This window comes from Lacerta agilis, chromosome 11 (assembly GCF_009819535.1).
Source record: "Lacerta agilis isolate rLacAgi1 chromosome 11, rLacAgi1.pri, whole genome shotgun sequence".
Taxonomy (NCBI): Eukaryota; Metazoa; Chordata; class Lepidosauria; order Squamata; family Lacertidae; genus Lacerta; species Lacerta agilis.
The window spans coordinates 6,661,789-6,676,596 of record NC_046322.1 but is presented as its reverse complement, the minus strand read 5'-3'; the positions used below and the strand labels follow the sequence as shown (position 1 = coordinate 6,676,596).

At 45.4% G+C, this 14,808-nt stretch overlaps 1 protein-coding gene across 2 annotated transcripts in view; it reads right to left on the bottom strand.

The window, feature by feature from the left end:
- PIK3C3 (phosphatidylinositol 3-kinase catalytic subunit type 3) overlaps positions 1-14,808 on the bottom strand; it is a 111,544-nt gene that overhangs the window by 46,551 nt on the left and 50,185 nt on the right. For both annotated transcript variants that reach the window (XM_033164180.1, XM_033164181.1), the window contains 4 exons: positions 14,336-14,405; positions 13,506-13,570; positions 10,593-10,677; positions 7,897-7,971 (listed from right to left, as the gene is read on the bottom strand). In XM_033164180.1, the coding sequence (XP_033020071.1) occupies positions 7,897-7,971; positions 10,593-10,677; positions 13,506-13,570; positions 14,336-14,405 (295 nt within the window). The remainder of the gene's footprint in view (positions 1-7,896; positions 7,972-10,592; positions 10,678-13,505; positions 13,571-14,335; positions 14,406-14,808) is intronic.

Below are 14,808 nucleotides of genomic sequence, written 5' to 3'. Positions count from 1 at the left end.
TTTAGAGGAGGAAAACCAGAACAAATATTTTTTTTTCTTGTTTCCTCCTCTAAAAATGGGGTGCGCCCTATGGTCCGATGCGTCCTATGGAGCGAAAAATACGGTAATACCCATCCATCTCCCTTTTAAGATGTGCAAAGCATTTCACGTACATCTTCTCAGCACCCCTTTAAACAACCTTGTAAAGTAGGCGAACATTCTCCCCATGTTGCAGACAGAAGGACTGAGGCCCATAGACAAGAAACTGGTTTACCTAGTGAATACATGGATGAAGCAAGATCTAAGCCAGCCTTGGTTAACTTGGTGACCTCCAAGTGTTTTGCACTATGACTCCTAATACACAAACCTAATACAACTGGGTTGGCCGTGGGGTCTGAGGCTAGATCTCCTGGACTTCCACAGAAGGCTAATCTAAGCTATGGACTCCCCCAGCTCAAACTTTTAGAGAAATCGCTGCACGAGGGAGATAAGAAAATGCATCTCTAGATTGTTGCAGTGAAAATAATGCTCAACTTGGACTGGGCAGGCCCTAGAGTTCAATTAACCACTCAGCTTTGAATCTCACTGGGTGACCTTGGGGCAGCCGTGAGCTCTCAGGTTAATCCACTCCTCAGAGTTGTTGTGATACAAACTACCCTGAATTCCTTGAATGAACAGGAAGATACAAGACAGTAAATATCTTTTTTTTAAAATAAATTAAAAAAAACACCAATTATTATTTTTTCTTTGTTGAGAAGTCAAGGCTTGGAATAATCTCCGAGCGGCTCTACAGCCTATAGTTCTTGGGGAGCAGTTATAGGACTGTGGGTTGACGTTTAATTAACCAGCACCGCGGCTCCAGTACGCACGTTTACTCAGAAGTAAGTCCCACAGGGTTCAATGGGATTGCACTGGATCACAGCCGGATATCATGAAGCAGCACAATGTTTCGTTCTATGCCACAAAAAAAGAGATGTAAGCTTTTTGCAAGCAGGAGCTTTTAAGATTTGCCTGACGAAGTCTATATGCCAGTGCTGTAAAAACAGAGCCAACGCTCTCCCCGACTTTCTGTTTACTGCTACAGGCCAACACAACTGCTCCTCAGTAATCAGTAAAAAAAGAAAAGAAAATTTTCTTCGGATTTATCATGTTCATGCACTGCCCCCTACTGTACTCTTTGGGGCTTCCCAGTGCAAAAAAACACAAAACACAAAACAGAATGGGATGTATATGGATGTGTGTGTAGTAATTTGCTATGCAAATATACAGTGATCATCGTAGAAACATGGGGAACTGCTTTGTATTAGTCCGGTACAGTGTTTCTCAAAGTTTGGTCTCCAGCTGTTGTTCCACTACAACTCCCATCATCCCTGACCTCATCTCCTGCTAGCTAGGGATGATGGGAGTTGTAGTCCAACAACAGCCGGAGACCCCAGTCTAAGAAACACGGATCTAGTACCATGTACTGTGGCATAGAGTAGCTTGCAGCTTTCACCTGTGGTTCCCAGAAGCTGTCGCCTGGCTTCGACTGGCCAGTTAAACCAGAACAAAATAAAAATTTCTTTCCAGTAGCACCTTAGAGACCAACTAATTTTGTTTTTGGTATGAGCTTTCGTGTGCATATCTGAAGAAGTGTGCATGCACACGAAAGCTCATACCAAGAACAAACTCAGTTGGTCTCTAAGGTGCTACTGGAAAGAAAATTTTATTTTGTTTTTCTTAAGATTTAGTGTCAGGAGTATAACGTAGTCCTGGACACAGCAGAGTTAACCACAGACTTTTTTCTGGAAGCTTCTGGCTGTTGTGTAATTAACTGGACAGCACAACGCAGGAACTCAGCAAACTCACTTGGATAACTATATACAGTATTTATTGAAGCAACTAGTATCCATAAGTTACTATTTACAGACTTTACAAAATAAAGGAAACAAAACATAAAATCTTTCCTCTCTGTCTCTCTCTCTACACTGACCACTTTCTCCACACCAACCTAACACTAACCACACAAGCTCTCACACAGAGCTCACTCTTTAGGAACTCATTGACCAATCACAGGTCATTGCTAAGGGTCTAGAGAGAGAGCAGATCTGGGCTTTCTGCCAACTGGTAATTGCTTGAAGATAGACAGCTGAATTTCTGCACGTAGGCAATTCGAAATCTCTAACAGTTTTGACTATGGCAGACCAACACGGCTACCCACCTGTAACTGCAGTTAAACCAGGTGAGGGTAGCCAATGGGACTTAAATCCTTGGTGACTTACGGACTTCCCCTGCATGCAAAGACACAGACTCTGGCAGATTGAGCGGACCAATAGTGGGTCAAGGAGGCCGTTTCTGCATGTGCTGTAGAGGGAAGTGAGGAGTAGATGGGGTTCATCCACCTGGGAAGGTAACCCATCTAGGAGAAGGAAAACTCTGATCCTAAACTTCCTCTGCCTTGTGGGATATCTTCAGGAGAAGAAAATACTAAGGAGTAAACCCTACACAAATCTAGAGTGGAGTCCCTAAGTAAAAAAAAGGTAAAGGTAAAGGACCCCTGGACGGTTAAGTAAGTCCAGTTTTGACTATGGGGTGACTATGGGGTTGCGGCGCTCATCGCGCTTCAGGCTGAGGGAGCCGGCGTTTGTCCTCAGGCAGCTTTCCCGGTTATGTGGCCAGCATGACTAAACCGCTTTTGGCGCAATGGAACACCATGATGGAAGCCAGAGCACACAGAAACGCCGTTTACCTTCCTGCCACAGTGGTACCTATTTATCTACTTGCAGTGGCGTGCTTTCAAACTGTGAGGTTGGCAGGAGCTGGGACAGAGCAACGGGAGCTCATCGTGGGGATTCGAACCACCAACCTTCTGACTGGCAAGCCCAAGAGGCTCAGTGGTTTAGAACACAGCGCCACCCGTGTCCCAGTCCCTAAGACGGTTGGTTGGCACCTTGTACGTCTGCTTCCAGCAACTCCTGCAGCCAAGCTGGTGACAAACCAGCTCAGCTTTCCTTTGGGCCATATCAGCAAGGCCAGGATGGGGGTTTTGTTGTTTGGGCAGCCCAGGACCTCCATGCACACTGCTCAGGCTTGTGTCCCAGGGAGGTCACTACAGTGAGGTCTGACTTCACCCTGGCAGGTGCATTCCATTGCCTCTTGAGACAGACGGATGCCAACAACAGCAGGCCAGCTTCTGTGAAACAGCGCTCTCCATCCTTCATCCAGACAAACAAGAGTCCCATATACTTCAGCCAGGAAAAAAAGGGGCGTGTGAAATAGGGATAGTAAAGGACAGACCTGGGGAGAAACAGACCTGGGGAGAGTGCCTGGGGAGCTGCATCTGGCTTCTGGGACTGAGCTTCCCAATCTCTATGGTCAACGCTTACTGGCCGGAGGTCTCTTAAGCCCTACTTAGAGAAGCTGGGAGTTGAACCTGGGTCTGCCTTGCATGCAGAACAGATTCTCTACCACTGAGCTATGACCCTTCTCCCCATGCCAGGGGCTGAACCAGAAATCAACTGTGCAGGACTTCTGCCCCTGAGCTACGGCAGAGTCCCACCGAAGTTATTTCTCCTGCAGGTTGGGAGGGGAGCTGCCACCACTAATTTGAAAGACAGGTGAAAAGTCAATGTTCTCCTGTCCCACAGGGATGTTGTTTTCTGCTGCTCCAGAGAAGCGGTCACGGGGCAATGGATTAAAACTACAAGAAAGAAGATTCCACCTAAACATTAGGAAGAACTTCCTGACAGTAAGAGCTGTTCGACAGTGGAATTTGCTGCCAAGGAGTGTGGTGGAGTCTCCTTCTTTGGAGGTCTTTAAGCAGAGGCTTGACAGCCATCTGTCAGGAATGCTTTGATGGTGTTTCCTGCTTGGCAGGGGGTTGGACTGGATGGCCCTTGGGGTCTCTTCCAATTCTATGATTCTATGAAATTCAGACACACACCCACACCAGCTACTGTCTTTAAATTTAGAAGAGGAGGAGGAGGAGGAGTTTGGATTTGATATCCCACTTTATCACTACCCGAAGGAGTCTCAAAGCGGCTAACATTCTCCTTTCCCTTCCTCCCCGACAACAAACACTCTGTGAGGTGAGTGGGGCTGAGAGACTTCAGAGAAGTGTGACTAGCCCAAGGTCACCCAGCAGCTGCATGTGGAGGAGCGGAGACGCGAACCCGGTTCACCAGATTACGAGTCTACCACTCTTAACCACTACACCACACTGGCAGCACAACCTCAGGCTTCGGAATTTTTTGGGGAGAAAGCTGCAGCCATTGAGAATGCTTATCTGTGCACCCTTGGGGTGGGATCTGCTTTGGCACACAAATAGTGTACTGGCCACAATGGCTATGCTCTGCCTCCATGCTTGGAGGTAGAAATGCTTCCAAATGCCAGTTGCTGGAGACCGCAGCGTGAGAACAGTATGGTTGACTAGATGAGCCATTGGTTTGATCCAGAAGACTCTTGTGATGCAGCAGTTTGGGCCACAACTCAAGCAGCCGACTTTTAAACATTGGGATTCTGACGGAAGCGCTTCATTTATGGGACAGAAAATTCAGCTGCATTAAGGTCTGATTAATACCATAATTGAAGATCCGGCGGAAAGGAAAGAATCTCTTTGTTCAGTACGAATGTGATTATGGCCAATATCAATCTAATTAACTAGTACTAATAAATGTTTTTTAAATACACACTGTATTTGGAATGCAGTTGAGTGTATAATAGCTACTAAATCTGTTGAAGGCCTTTAAGAAAATAATAATAAAAAACCCACCACAAAGGCATATAATTAACAGATCTTGAAATTGCTTTTGTGATAGCTTGTATATATAAAAGGGTCCGCCAAATACCAATTAGCTACGTTATTTTATAAGGAACAAATTAGGAGTTTTGGAAATGATACCAGTTTTACTTCGTTCATTTTGTGAGGGTTTTTTTTTTTTACTTCTTCTTTTTTTTTCATCTTAGCAGTTTAAAGTTGGCTTGCCAGTGCTGTCCCTGTAAGCATTTGACACTGGTTAAATTTGACACCAGCTTTCCCACTTTCTGTGTACAGTGGTACCTCTGCTTGCGAACGGGATCCATTCCGTTCGCAACATGAAAAGAGTGCAAACTGAAGCGCCAAATCTGCGCATGTGCACGGCACGATTTGGCTGTTCTGCGCATGCGCGAAGCGCCGAACCCAGAAGTAACCCGGTACTTCCGGGTTCAGCATGTTTGTATCCTGTGATGAACGCAACCTGTAGCTAGAGGTATGACTATACATGAATTGATACTACACACACAGCAAAATCCGATCTGTACTATACATTTAATGCAGTATTATACCACTTTAAAAGTCCTGTGGTTTAACAATCAATCCCTCTTCCTTGGGAGCTGCAGCTGTGGGAGGGCAACAGGGGCCTCCTAGCAACTCTCAACACCCTTAAACTACAGTTCTTTGGGGGAAAACCACATTTGTTTAAAGTGGCTTGATACTGCTCTTGGTGCGAGGTGCAGGTTGGGCCTTATTGTAGCATATCTTCAGCTCTTAAGAGAAGCCCTGTTTTTAAGGGGACAGGAGTCTTACAGACGAGATCTCAAGAGTGGAAAGGGAACTATACTTCCCCCCGGTTTCGGAAATCTTCCTCCTTCTGTGCTGTAACATTGCCAAAGGGCTTTGCATGGCCAGTTGTGAACCCGAGAGATCTTATTAATACACAGCGAACTTAAGAATATATAAAGAGTCTGGTGGATCAGGCCCATCTAGTCCACTATCCTAGATTTACCATGGCCAACAGGGAAACCTGCAAGCAGGATCTGGGCACAAGGGAAATCTGTTATTCAGAAGCATTGCTGCCTCCATCTGTGGAAAGCAGAGCCCAGCCATCACGGCTAGTAGCCGCCCATAGCCCTCTCCTCCTCCATGAATCGGGTCCAATCCTCTTTTGAAGCCAGCCAGGTTGGTGGCCACCACTTCCTCCTGAGGAAGTGAGTTCCATAGTTTGAACTACACACTGTGTGAAGAAGTACCTTCTGTCACCGCCCCTGAATCTCCCAATATTCAGCTTCACTGGACATTCATGTGTTCCGGGGTTGTGAGAATGGGATACAAAACCTTTCTCTAGCCACTTTCTCTACACTGTGAATAACTTTAGGGTGCGTGTTGGGGGTGGGGGTGGGTAACAGAGGTGACAAGAGCATGAGGAACAGAGGACTGCTTGTTTCTGCTTTCATGGTATGCTTCAACCCTAAAACTCAGCTCCAACATATGGCAAGGTGTGAGGGGACCAGCAAGGTAAATTCTGCATTTCCTTTCATTTGGTATCTGAAGAAGTGTGCATGCACACGAAAGCTCGTACCAAGAACAAACTTAGTTGGTCTCTAAGGTGCTACTGGAAGGAATGTTTTATTTTTATTTTTATTTTTGTTTTGACTATGGCAGACCAACACGGTTACCTACCTGTTCCTTTCTCTGGTTACTCCGCGCCCCCCTCCCCGCCTCTCTGCATCTGCCTCTCTCTCTCTCTCTCATTTTTATTAAAGGATTTTCATAGTTCACAAAGGCACACATACACCTCTGTTTCCAATTCACAGACTCCTTTCTACAGGTCACTGGCATTCAATGTGAGACACTGCGAGGTTGGGAGGGAGAGGGGAAGAGAAGGTGGGGTTGTGATTTTTCCATTCTTTTGCTTAGTGTACGTGCAGAGTTTCTGTGTCAGCGTTGTGCGGACAGGTTCTTTATTGAGCTGTTCGTTTCTGTTGGCGGTGCGAGAGGTTGGAGAGGGGAGCCATGCCGGAGCGAAGGCACCCTCCTTTGTTTGTCTCCGTGTTAGTTTCAAATTTGTTGGCTAGCTTCTTCAGTAGGGCTGCTTCTCATGCAGTTTGGTACCAGTGGTCCCTGTTTACTGCTGACAGGTCTTTCCAGTGTCTAGTTATGACACTCCTAGCTGCTGACAGCAGGTGGCTTACGAGTTCTTTATAGTGTGAATGTGGATTGTTGTCAATGTTGGGTTTCTATTCCTCCCACTGTGCAGATCACACGTCTGTGTTTTTGCATTCCAGCACCGATTGTTGGAATCACGGGAGTGGATGTTTACTGTATTCTGTTTCCGTTTGTTAACTTCGTCTTCAGACTTCTCTCAGCGAGAGGAGACATGTTTTCCTTTCTTCTGTCTTACGCTTAATAAAGTAGTTTTAGTGTGCACAACCTCAGCCTTAGTCCGTCTGTGTTTTATCTCTGCTGGACTATGAATATGTGCTCAGTGTCTCCAAGACATGAGTCATTATAAATTGTCAGGAACGGCTGTCAGAAATCCCTAGAGCTGAACGCTGGACGCTGATGGGAGGCTGGAATCGTTCTGGCATTATGCCTGGGGGTCATCCTTGCCCCCGGCCGACCCGACAGTCTACCCCAAAAGTAGATCTGACTTTTTCAGCGTTTCACGAGTCATCCACACGACTTTCAGTTGCATCAGACCAGAGGGTAGAAACCTGATGTTTGCTGGACTCAACCACCCATCAGTTCCAGCCAGCATAGCCAATGGTCAAGGGTGATAGGAGCAAGAATGTTTCTAAAGCATTCTTGTTACGGAAAAGCACTATGGAAATAGTTCTCAAATTTCCTTTTTCCTTGAGCCAAATATGCAACAGGTAAAACATAATTCACTTTTATAGATGATTAGATGGTTAAGCCTGCAGGCCTAGTTAATTTGATCTGTATACCACTCTTAGCTGTTCTCGTCACGGCAGATGTAATGACACGGAACATTATTACAATTATGTCGGGGAAGGAACTTACCGAGTCTCGCATCCCTTCCTTTTAAGTGGAAAGCAGAAAATGATTTTGCACCAAGATGCAAGCCTCACAAAAGCAATAATAATAATAACAACAGTAAAAACAGCAATAACAAATAACAATAACAAGTAACAACAACAACAACAATAATAATAAGTTACCTGTTTTGGTTAGCAACAGATTATCCAAATGCCTGTCTCCAACGCCAAGGATGTATGTAATTACACAATATCCAGCTGGAAATAAAAACAAAAAACAAAAACGAATAATTGTCAACTGGCATAATTTCTATCTCTCTCTCTCTAAGAAATCACAAAGAAACTGAGACAGGATCACTGGGAATATTATGGAACGAGACTCTGAAAGCCGACCAAGGTTTCTGGCACAGGAAAGGACCAGAGGCTTCGGGAATAGCTGTGCATACATGAGGTTACCTCACAATTAGGCACATATGACCATGTAGGGTTAGGGATAGACCAAAGGAAGTGCCTTCTCTGCAGTTAAGTCACAGAGTTCGCTTCCGGAAGATGCAGTTATAGCTACCATACTGGGTGGTTTTTAAAGGGTTTTTGAAACAAACTTCTGGGAAGGATAAGAATATCAAAGGTTTGTAGCCATGATGGATACTGACTATCTCTAGTATCACAGGCAATATGCCTCTGAGTAGCATTTGCTGGGGAGAAAAGTGTGGAGAGGGCTGTCACATCCAAGTCCTGCTCCTAGCCTTCCCATAGGTATCTGTTTGGCCACTGAGGGACTTATTTATTTGTTTGTTTACCTATTTACAGTATTTGTGTTCCGAAGATCAAAGGGCACAACATAAAAAAACAACACAAAACGAGAACGCTAGCCACGCAATATTACACAAAACCCGTAATATAATCAATTTGTTTCGTTCAAGTAAATCTGCATAGCACCCTTCACCCATAGAGCTCAGGGAGGTTCACAGCATAAAAATACAAGCTAAAAATATATACAAAATATGCTTTAAAACCAAGAACAAAAACAAACCGATAACCTCCTCAACCCCACATATTTAAAAGAGCGTTGGATGTTCATCTGCCAAAGGCCTGTTCAAAGAGGAACGTTCTCGTCTGGCTCTTAAAGGTGCATAATGAAGGCGCCAGGCGAGCCTCTCTGGGGAGAGCATTCCACAGACAGGGAGCCACTGCAGAGAAGACCCCGTTCTCGCATTGCCACCCTCCGGACTTCTTGAGGAGGAGGCACACAGAGAAGGGCCTCAGATGCTGATCTCGGGGTTCGGGTAGGTTCATATGGAGAGAGGCATTCTTCTTTGCCCTTGCTAATAAATAACACCACTGATCTTTAGTTAATTCTCTGACTTTGCTAGGAATATAGGAAGCTGCCTTGCACCCAGTTTGTTTGTTTGTTTTTGCTTTTTAAAATGCTTTATTGAAATTAGAAAAAAGTAATATATAACAAAATTATCCATAAAAAATATTAGTGTTTGTTACATTGTATCGTGTTCTTCTTCAGATTCCATTGATTTCCCGTCAATCCCTCATGCGTCTAAACATTATTCTGCCTATTGCACTACTTATTTCAGTTTTCTTTTGTGAGATTTCGCAAATGTTATGTTTTCTAATACTCATCCAATATACGGCAGAAGTTATTCAAGAGCTGCCACAGACTTCATGTTATTACAATAATCCTTGAGATACATTTTAAACATGCCCCGATTCCTAATAAAAGTTTGTTCAGTGCGGTCTCTCAGTTTTTCTGTCAATTTTGCCAAATCAGCATATTCCAACAATTTATTTTGCCAATCCAGCTTTGTCGGTAATTTCTCACCCTTCCAGTTTGAAGCTATCAATATTCTTGCAGCCACCATGGCGTACAAGAATATTTCCCTCGCATTTTTTGGTATGTCAGGGTCTAAAATCCCCAAGAGGAAAGCCTCTGGCTTTTTAGATACAATGGTGCCCCGCTAGACGAATGCCTCGCTAGACGAAAAACTCACTAGACGAACAGCATTCGCTAGCGGAAGGCTGCCCCGCAAGACGAAAAAGTCAATGGGTCTGCCTCGCAAGACAAAATTATTATTTTTTTGGCGTGAAAACCTCCACGCTGCATTGCCGCTTCGCTAGACGAAAAATTCACTCTACGAAGACACTCGTAGAACGAATTATTTTCGTCTAGCGGGGCACCACTGTAGATAGATAGATAGATAGATAGATAGATACCCTAAACATTCTTTTAAGCTCACTGTAGATTACATCCCAAAATACCTTAATTTTCTTGCATGTCCACCACATGTGTAACATTTGAGTCTTCCCCTTTTCCACATCTCCAACGTTTACTTGGATTTACTTGGTATCTGAAGAAGTGTGCATGCACACGAAAGCACATACCAAGAACAAACTTAGTTGGTCTCTAAGGTGCTACTGGAAGGAATTTTTTTTAATTTTTTATTTTGTTTTGACTATGGCAGACCAACACGGTGACCTACCTATAACTGTTTACTTGGATTGTTCTTATATATTTTAGATAATTTTAGTGGTGTCAAACACCGACAGTATTGTATTTCCCCTCAAAGTGTAACAAGTGGCGAACTTCATGTTGACTTTCCATAAATTTTCCCAGTCCTCCATTGGGATGTTGTAACCAAAATCCTGAGCCCATTTGACCATAACAGATTTTACCTTGCACCAAGTTTGAACATGCTCCATCAAACTCAGAGTTCCTTACACTGACTGACAGCAGCTCTCCAGAGTTTCAGGCAGGAGTCTCTCCCAGCCCAGAGATTGCTTGCAAGGCAGACCCTCTGCCACTGAGCCGCAGCCCCTGCCCCGATTTAATGCAATCTGTGCCCTCTTAATCTCCTGACATCACTTACCACAGCTTTTGACGTAAGTGTCCATAACCTCTGCGCTTATTCCGTGGGGTCCCGTTTCGCTTGGTGCGTGTTTTCGGAAGAAGTTCTGAAAGAGAACGTCGCTGTAATGTTTATTTCTTCTCCCACGTAAAGCTCTGAAAGAGTCCCTGGGGGCTGGCTGAGCTCGTAAGTAGTTGGTGGCCTTGGATAAAATCCATTAAAGCATGTTACTGGTGAACACAGCCCACCCCCCTTCCTCCCTCACCCCCAAGTATCAATCTTGATATTTAAAAGGCATCCAAGGTCCAGTGCAGAAATAGCCTATATTTCTTTTAAAAACAGCAGATAACATTAAGCAAAGAACAATCAAGCAAATTACATTCCCTGCCCCCTTAGTGCTAACATCGCAGCACTCAGTGGATATCTGATGGAATTTCCTTAACCTCCGCAACAGAAAGATTTAAAATCACTTTGCATCACACACACACACACTCAAGAGCCTCTCCTTCGGTTCTTTAAAATAATCCCATCCTTTTGAATTTCAAATGCAGACTTATTGCATAATTACGGAGAGTGCTAAATGCTTCAAAAGTAGATATATTCCTTTTGTGCCTGGGTAGCAAAATTTAAATAGCATTAGCAATTCAAAGCAATTGTGAATGAAGATAGAGGAAACGAATTGCAAAGTGGGCATTAATGTACTTTGTTTAGGGGGAGGGAGGGCGGCACAACTAGAATCCCAAGAGTGAATTGGCCCAGATATAGGAACAAGGCCCCCTCTAGAAGAAAATTCAGCTTTAAAAAGTAGGGGGTCACAGGAGCAAAATCCTCCTTGCCCCAACAATAACACGTTACTGGTCTTCAGCACATCAGCCACCGCAACAAACAGATTTTTAAAACATGCAACTTTCAGAAAGGTTTCGATAAAGTCCCACACTGAAAGCTCCCGAGTAAAAAAGAAAAAGAAAAAAGAAAGAAAGCTCCCGAGTAAGCTTAGCATTCATGTTCCAGGTGGATGCGGTTATCAATGGCTATTAGCCATGATAGTTAAAGCGGTAACAAACCTAGACAGCATCTTAAAAAGCAGAGACACCACCTTGCCGACAAAGGTAAATATGGTTAAAGCCATGGTTTTCCCAGTAGTGATGTACGGATGTGAGAGCTGGACCATAAAGAAGGCTGATCGCCGAAGAATTGATGCTTTTGAATTATGGTGCTGGAGGAGACTCTTGAGAGTCCCATGGACTGCAAGAAGATCAAACCTATCCATTCTTAAAGAAATCAGCCCTGAGTGCTCACTGGAAGGACTGATCCTGAAGCTGAGGCTCCAATACTTTGGCCACCTCATGAGAAGAGAAGACTCCCTAGAAAAGACCCTGATGTTGGGAAAGATGGAGGGCACAAGGAGAAGGGGACGACAGAGGATGAGGTGGTTGGACAGTGTTCTCGAAGCGACTGGCATGAGTTTGGCCAAACTGCGGGAGGCAGTGGAGGATAGGCGTCCATGGGGTCACGAAGAGTTGGACACGACTAAACGACTGAACAACAACAACAAAGTTATGCTCTGCTTCCATAGTCGGAGGCAGCACTGCTTCTAAACCCCCGTTGCTGGAAACCACAGGAGGAGAAAGTGCTCCAGTGCTCGAATCCTGCTTGCAGCTGTCCCACAAGCATCTGGTTGGCTGCTGTGAGAACAGGATGCTGGGCTCGGTGGGCCATTGGCGTGATCCAAGAGGGTCTTCTTCTGTTCTTGATGATGTGGTCCAAAGGAAAAGAGAGCAAGACGTTTGGCATCAGCTTGGCTGCAGGAGTTTCTGGAAGAAGGTGCCCTCCAACAGCCTTAGGGACTCCACTCTTGATTTGTGTATACTTAACTCCTTAGCCTATTCTTCTCCTGAAAATATCCTATAAGGCGGCAGAGGTTTAGGATCAGAGTTTTCCTTCCCAGGTTGAGAAGCCCCACCTGCCCCTCTGCAAATTTTTACTGTGCTAAACAATGGCACACACCCACCCACCTAGGGTGCTGACCTGAATCTCACCCTAAAATGGAAACCGACCTTAAGGAGTACACATGGAGAAGCATTAGAAACCAAGCAAAAGCATTTATTTGGGTCATTTCTTTCGGGGTCAATTGTGGGTGGTGGGCAGCAGAAGAACAGGAGAAATAATAATCAATAAAGGTCACACACACGATCTACTCAGTTTTTATTTCCCTCCTTGGAATTTTGATATCCTAACAGCCTTATATGATGCAGAGTTCTTTTTAAACACTGCTTTATCCTTGAATTCCCCACATGCGATCAGGGGTAAACGAAGGCGTCATGACACCCAGGGTGTCGCTACGTGGGGCACATGTGTGGTATCGCTACGCACGACACATGAGCCGTACGTAGTGACTCCGCACATGCGCTGTAGATAGCAGTTTGTTGGTGCCGGCACTCCAGCGCCGTGTGTTTGGTGCTGGGATCCCAGAGTCGCCGCTACAGCCATGAACGGAGAATCCTCTACATGCGGCTGTAGCGGCGACGGAGGGATCCCACCGCCATCCGTACGGTGCTTGAGCGCCAGCAAACCGCTATGTACAGTGCATGCGCGGCGGCGTTACATACAGCGCATGCGTGTGACGCCACACATGCGCTGTACATAGCGGTTTGCCACTGGTGCCGGGATCCTCTGCTCAAATCCGCATCCGCGAACAGAGGATCCTCTACATGTGGCTGCAGCGGTGCGATGGCTGCTTGCGCTGTCGCGAGTCCCCATGGGGTGGCTTCTTGTTGTCCCCCCCAGACATGGCAACCGGGGCGCACCACCACCCCGCCCCCCGTTGCGACGCCACTGCATGCGATGCAATCTCAAGGAAATAAGGCCACTGGGCGAAATGCAAGAACGAGCAGGTGCTGAATCCAGTACAGGCACCCAAGTCAAAACACAAACCTGTATGCTTTCTTCGGTTGCAAGAACCTCAGCCACAGGGACTGACTGAATGAACTGCATGAAACCTGGAAAAGGGGGGGGGGGATGATAGAGAGAAAGAGACTCAGGGTCAGAAAATCTCAGGTGTAGGTGCCAAGAAGCCAACCTCAAATTCCTGTGTGCTTTTAAAAGCAGTGGGGTGGAATTAACCAAGTCTTAAACAGGCCGGAGCACTGTTCTTTAGAGTTTGCATTTTATCAAATTTATATCTTTGCTGTACCCCACTGTCAGGGAACTGCCCTCGGCACAGCGCAGTGAGGGTGACAGGGGTTTGGGATGTTACAGGGAGCCCCGACAACACCTGAGGAGCAGCACTTCTTCCTCCAGTGGGGGCAGCAATGAGACCTCAAGTGGGGAGAGGGAGGTTTCTTAGGGAACGGGGTGCAAAGGCTCTAGGGCGCAGAGGGTGGCACGCCACTTCCGTCACCCCAATTGCGCAGAGGGGTGCCACGTAGGGCAAGGAGGAGGAGATTTTGCATCCCACATCTTTTTTTGCTGGGGGAGGGTAACCGGAAAGGGGCACTCCCGGATTCTGCTGACGTGTTTCTGTAAGCTCTGCACTGTAAATAGTTTTGCCCAATGAAACTTTAAAAGAAGCTACGGAATCGGCTGGTTACTCATGAGCGACACAACAGAGATCTTACACCCACTTTTAAGGGAACCAAAGCAGTTGGAAGCCTTGTAAAAAAAACAAAAAAAAAACAAAAAAAACCCCCAAGCATTTAGCATCAAGAGTTCTCTAAAAACTCCTGCTCCTGCTATGATGAGTGTGTTTGGGGAGGTAGCCTTACCATGTTTTGTACTAGTGGCCAAGACCTTGTAAGGGGTCAGCTTCAAATCCAGATTCTCCTTGCGTAAGAGCTACAAGTAAAACAGAAGAGACAAGCATAAGGCAGGGGCGGGAGAGAGAGAGAGCTAAGAAATTATTGCTGCGTTGGAAGACAGCATACAGGTATCTTCTATCCTATGTGGTGGTCGTGTAAGGTAAAAAAAAAAGCTTTCTGGGAGATGATATATAATGAACTGAAAAAATGTTTAAGATAACTTTTGTAAAAAACAAAAAACAAAACAAAAAAAACAGAAGCTTTTTTATTGGGAATTGTAGGTATCGACATCCCAAAGGAGCAGAAACGACTTCTTTATGTATGTGACAACAGCCGAACGGATCTTACTAGCCCAGAGATGAAAAGAAGACAAAGTCCCTACCAGAGAAGAATGACAAACTAAGCTGTTGGACTATGCCGAAATGGCAAAACTGACCGGA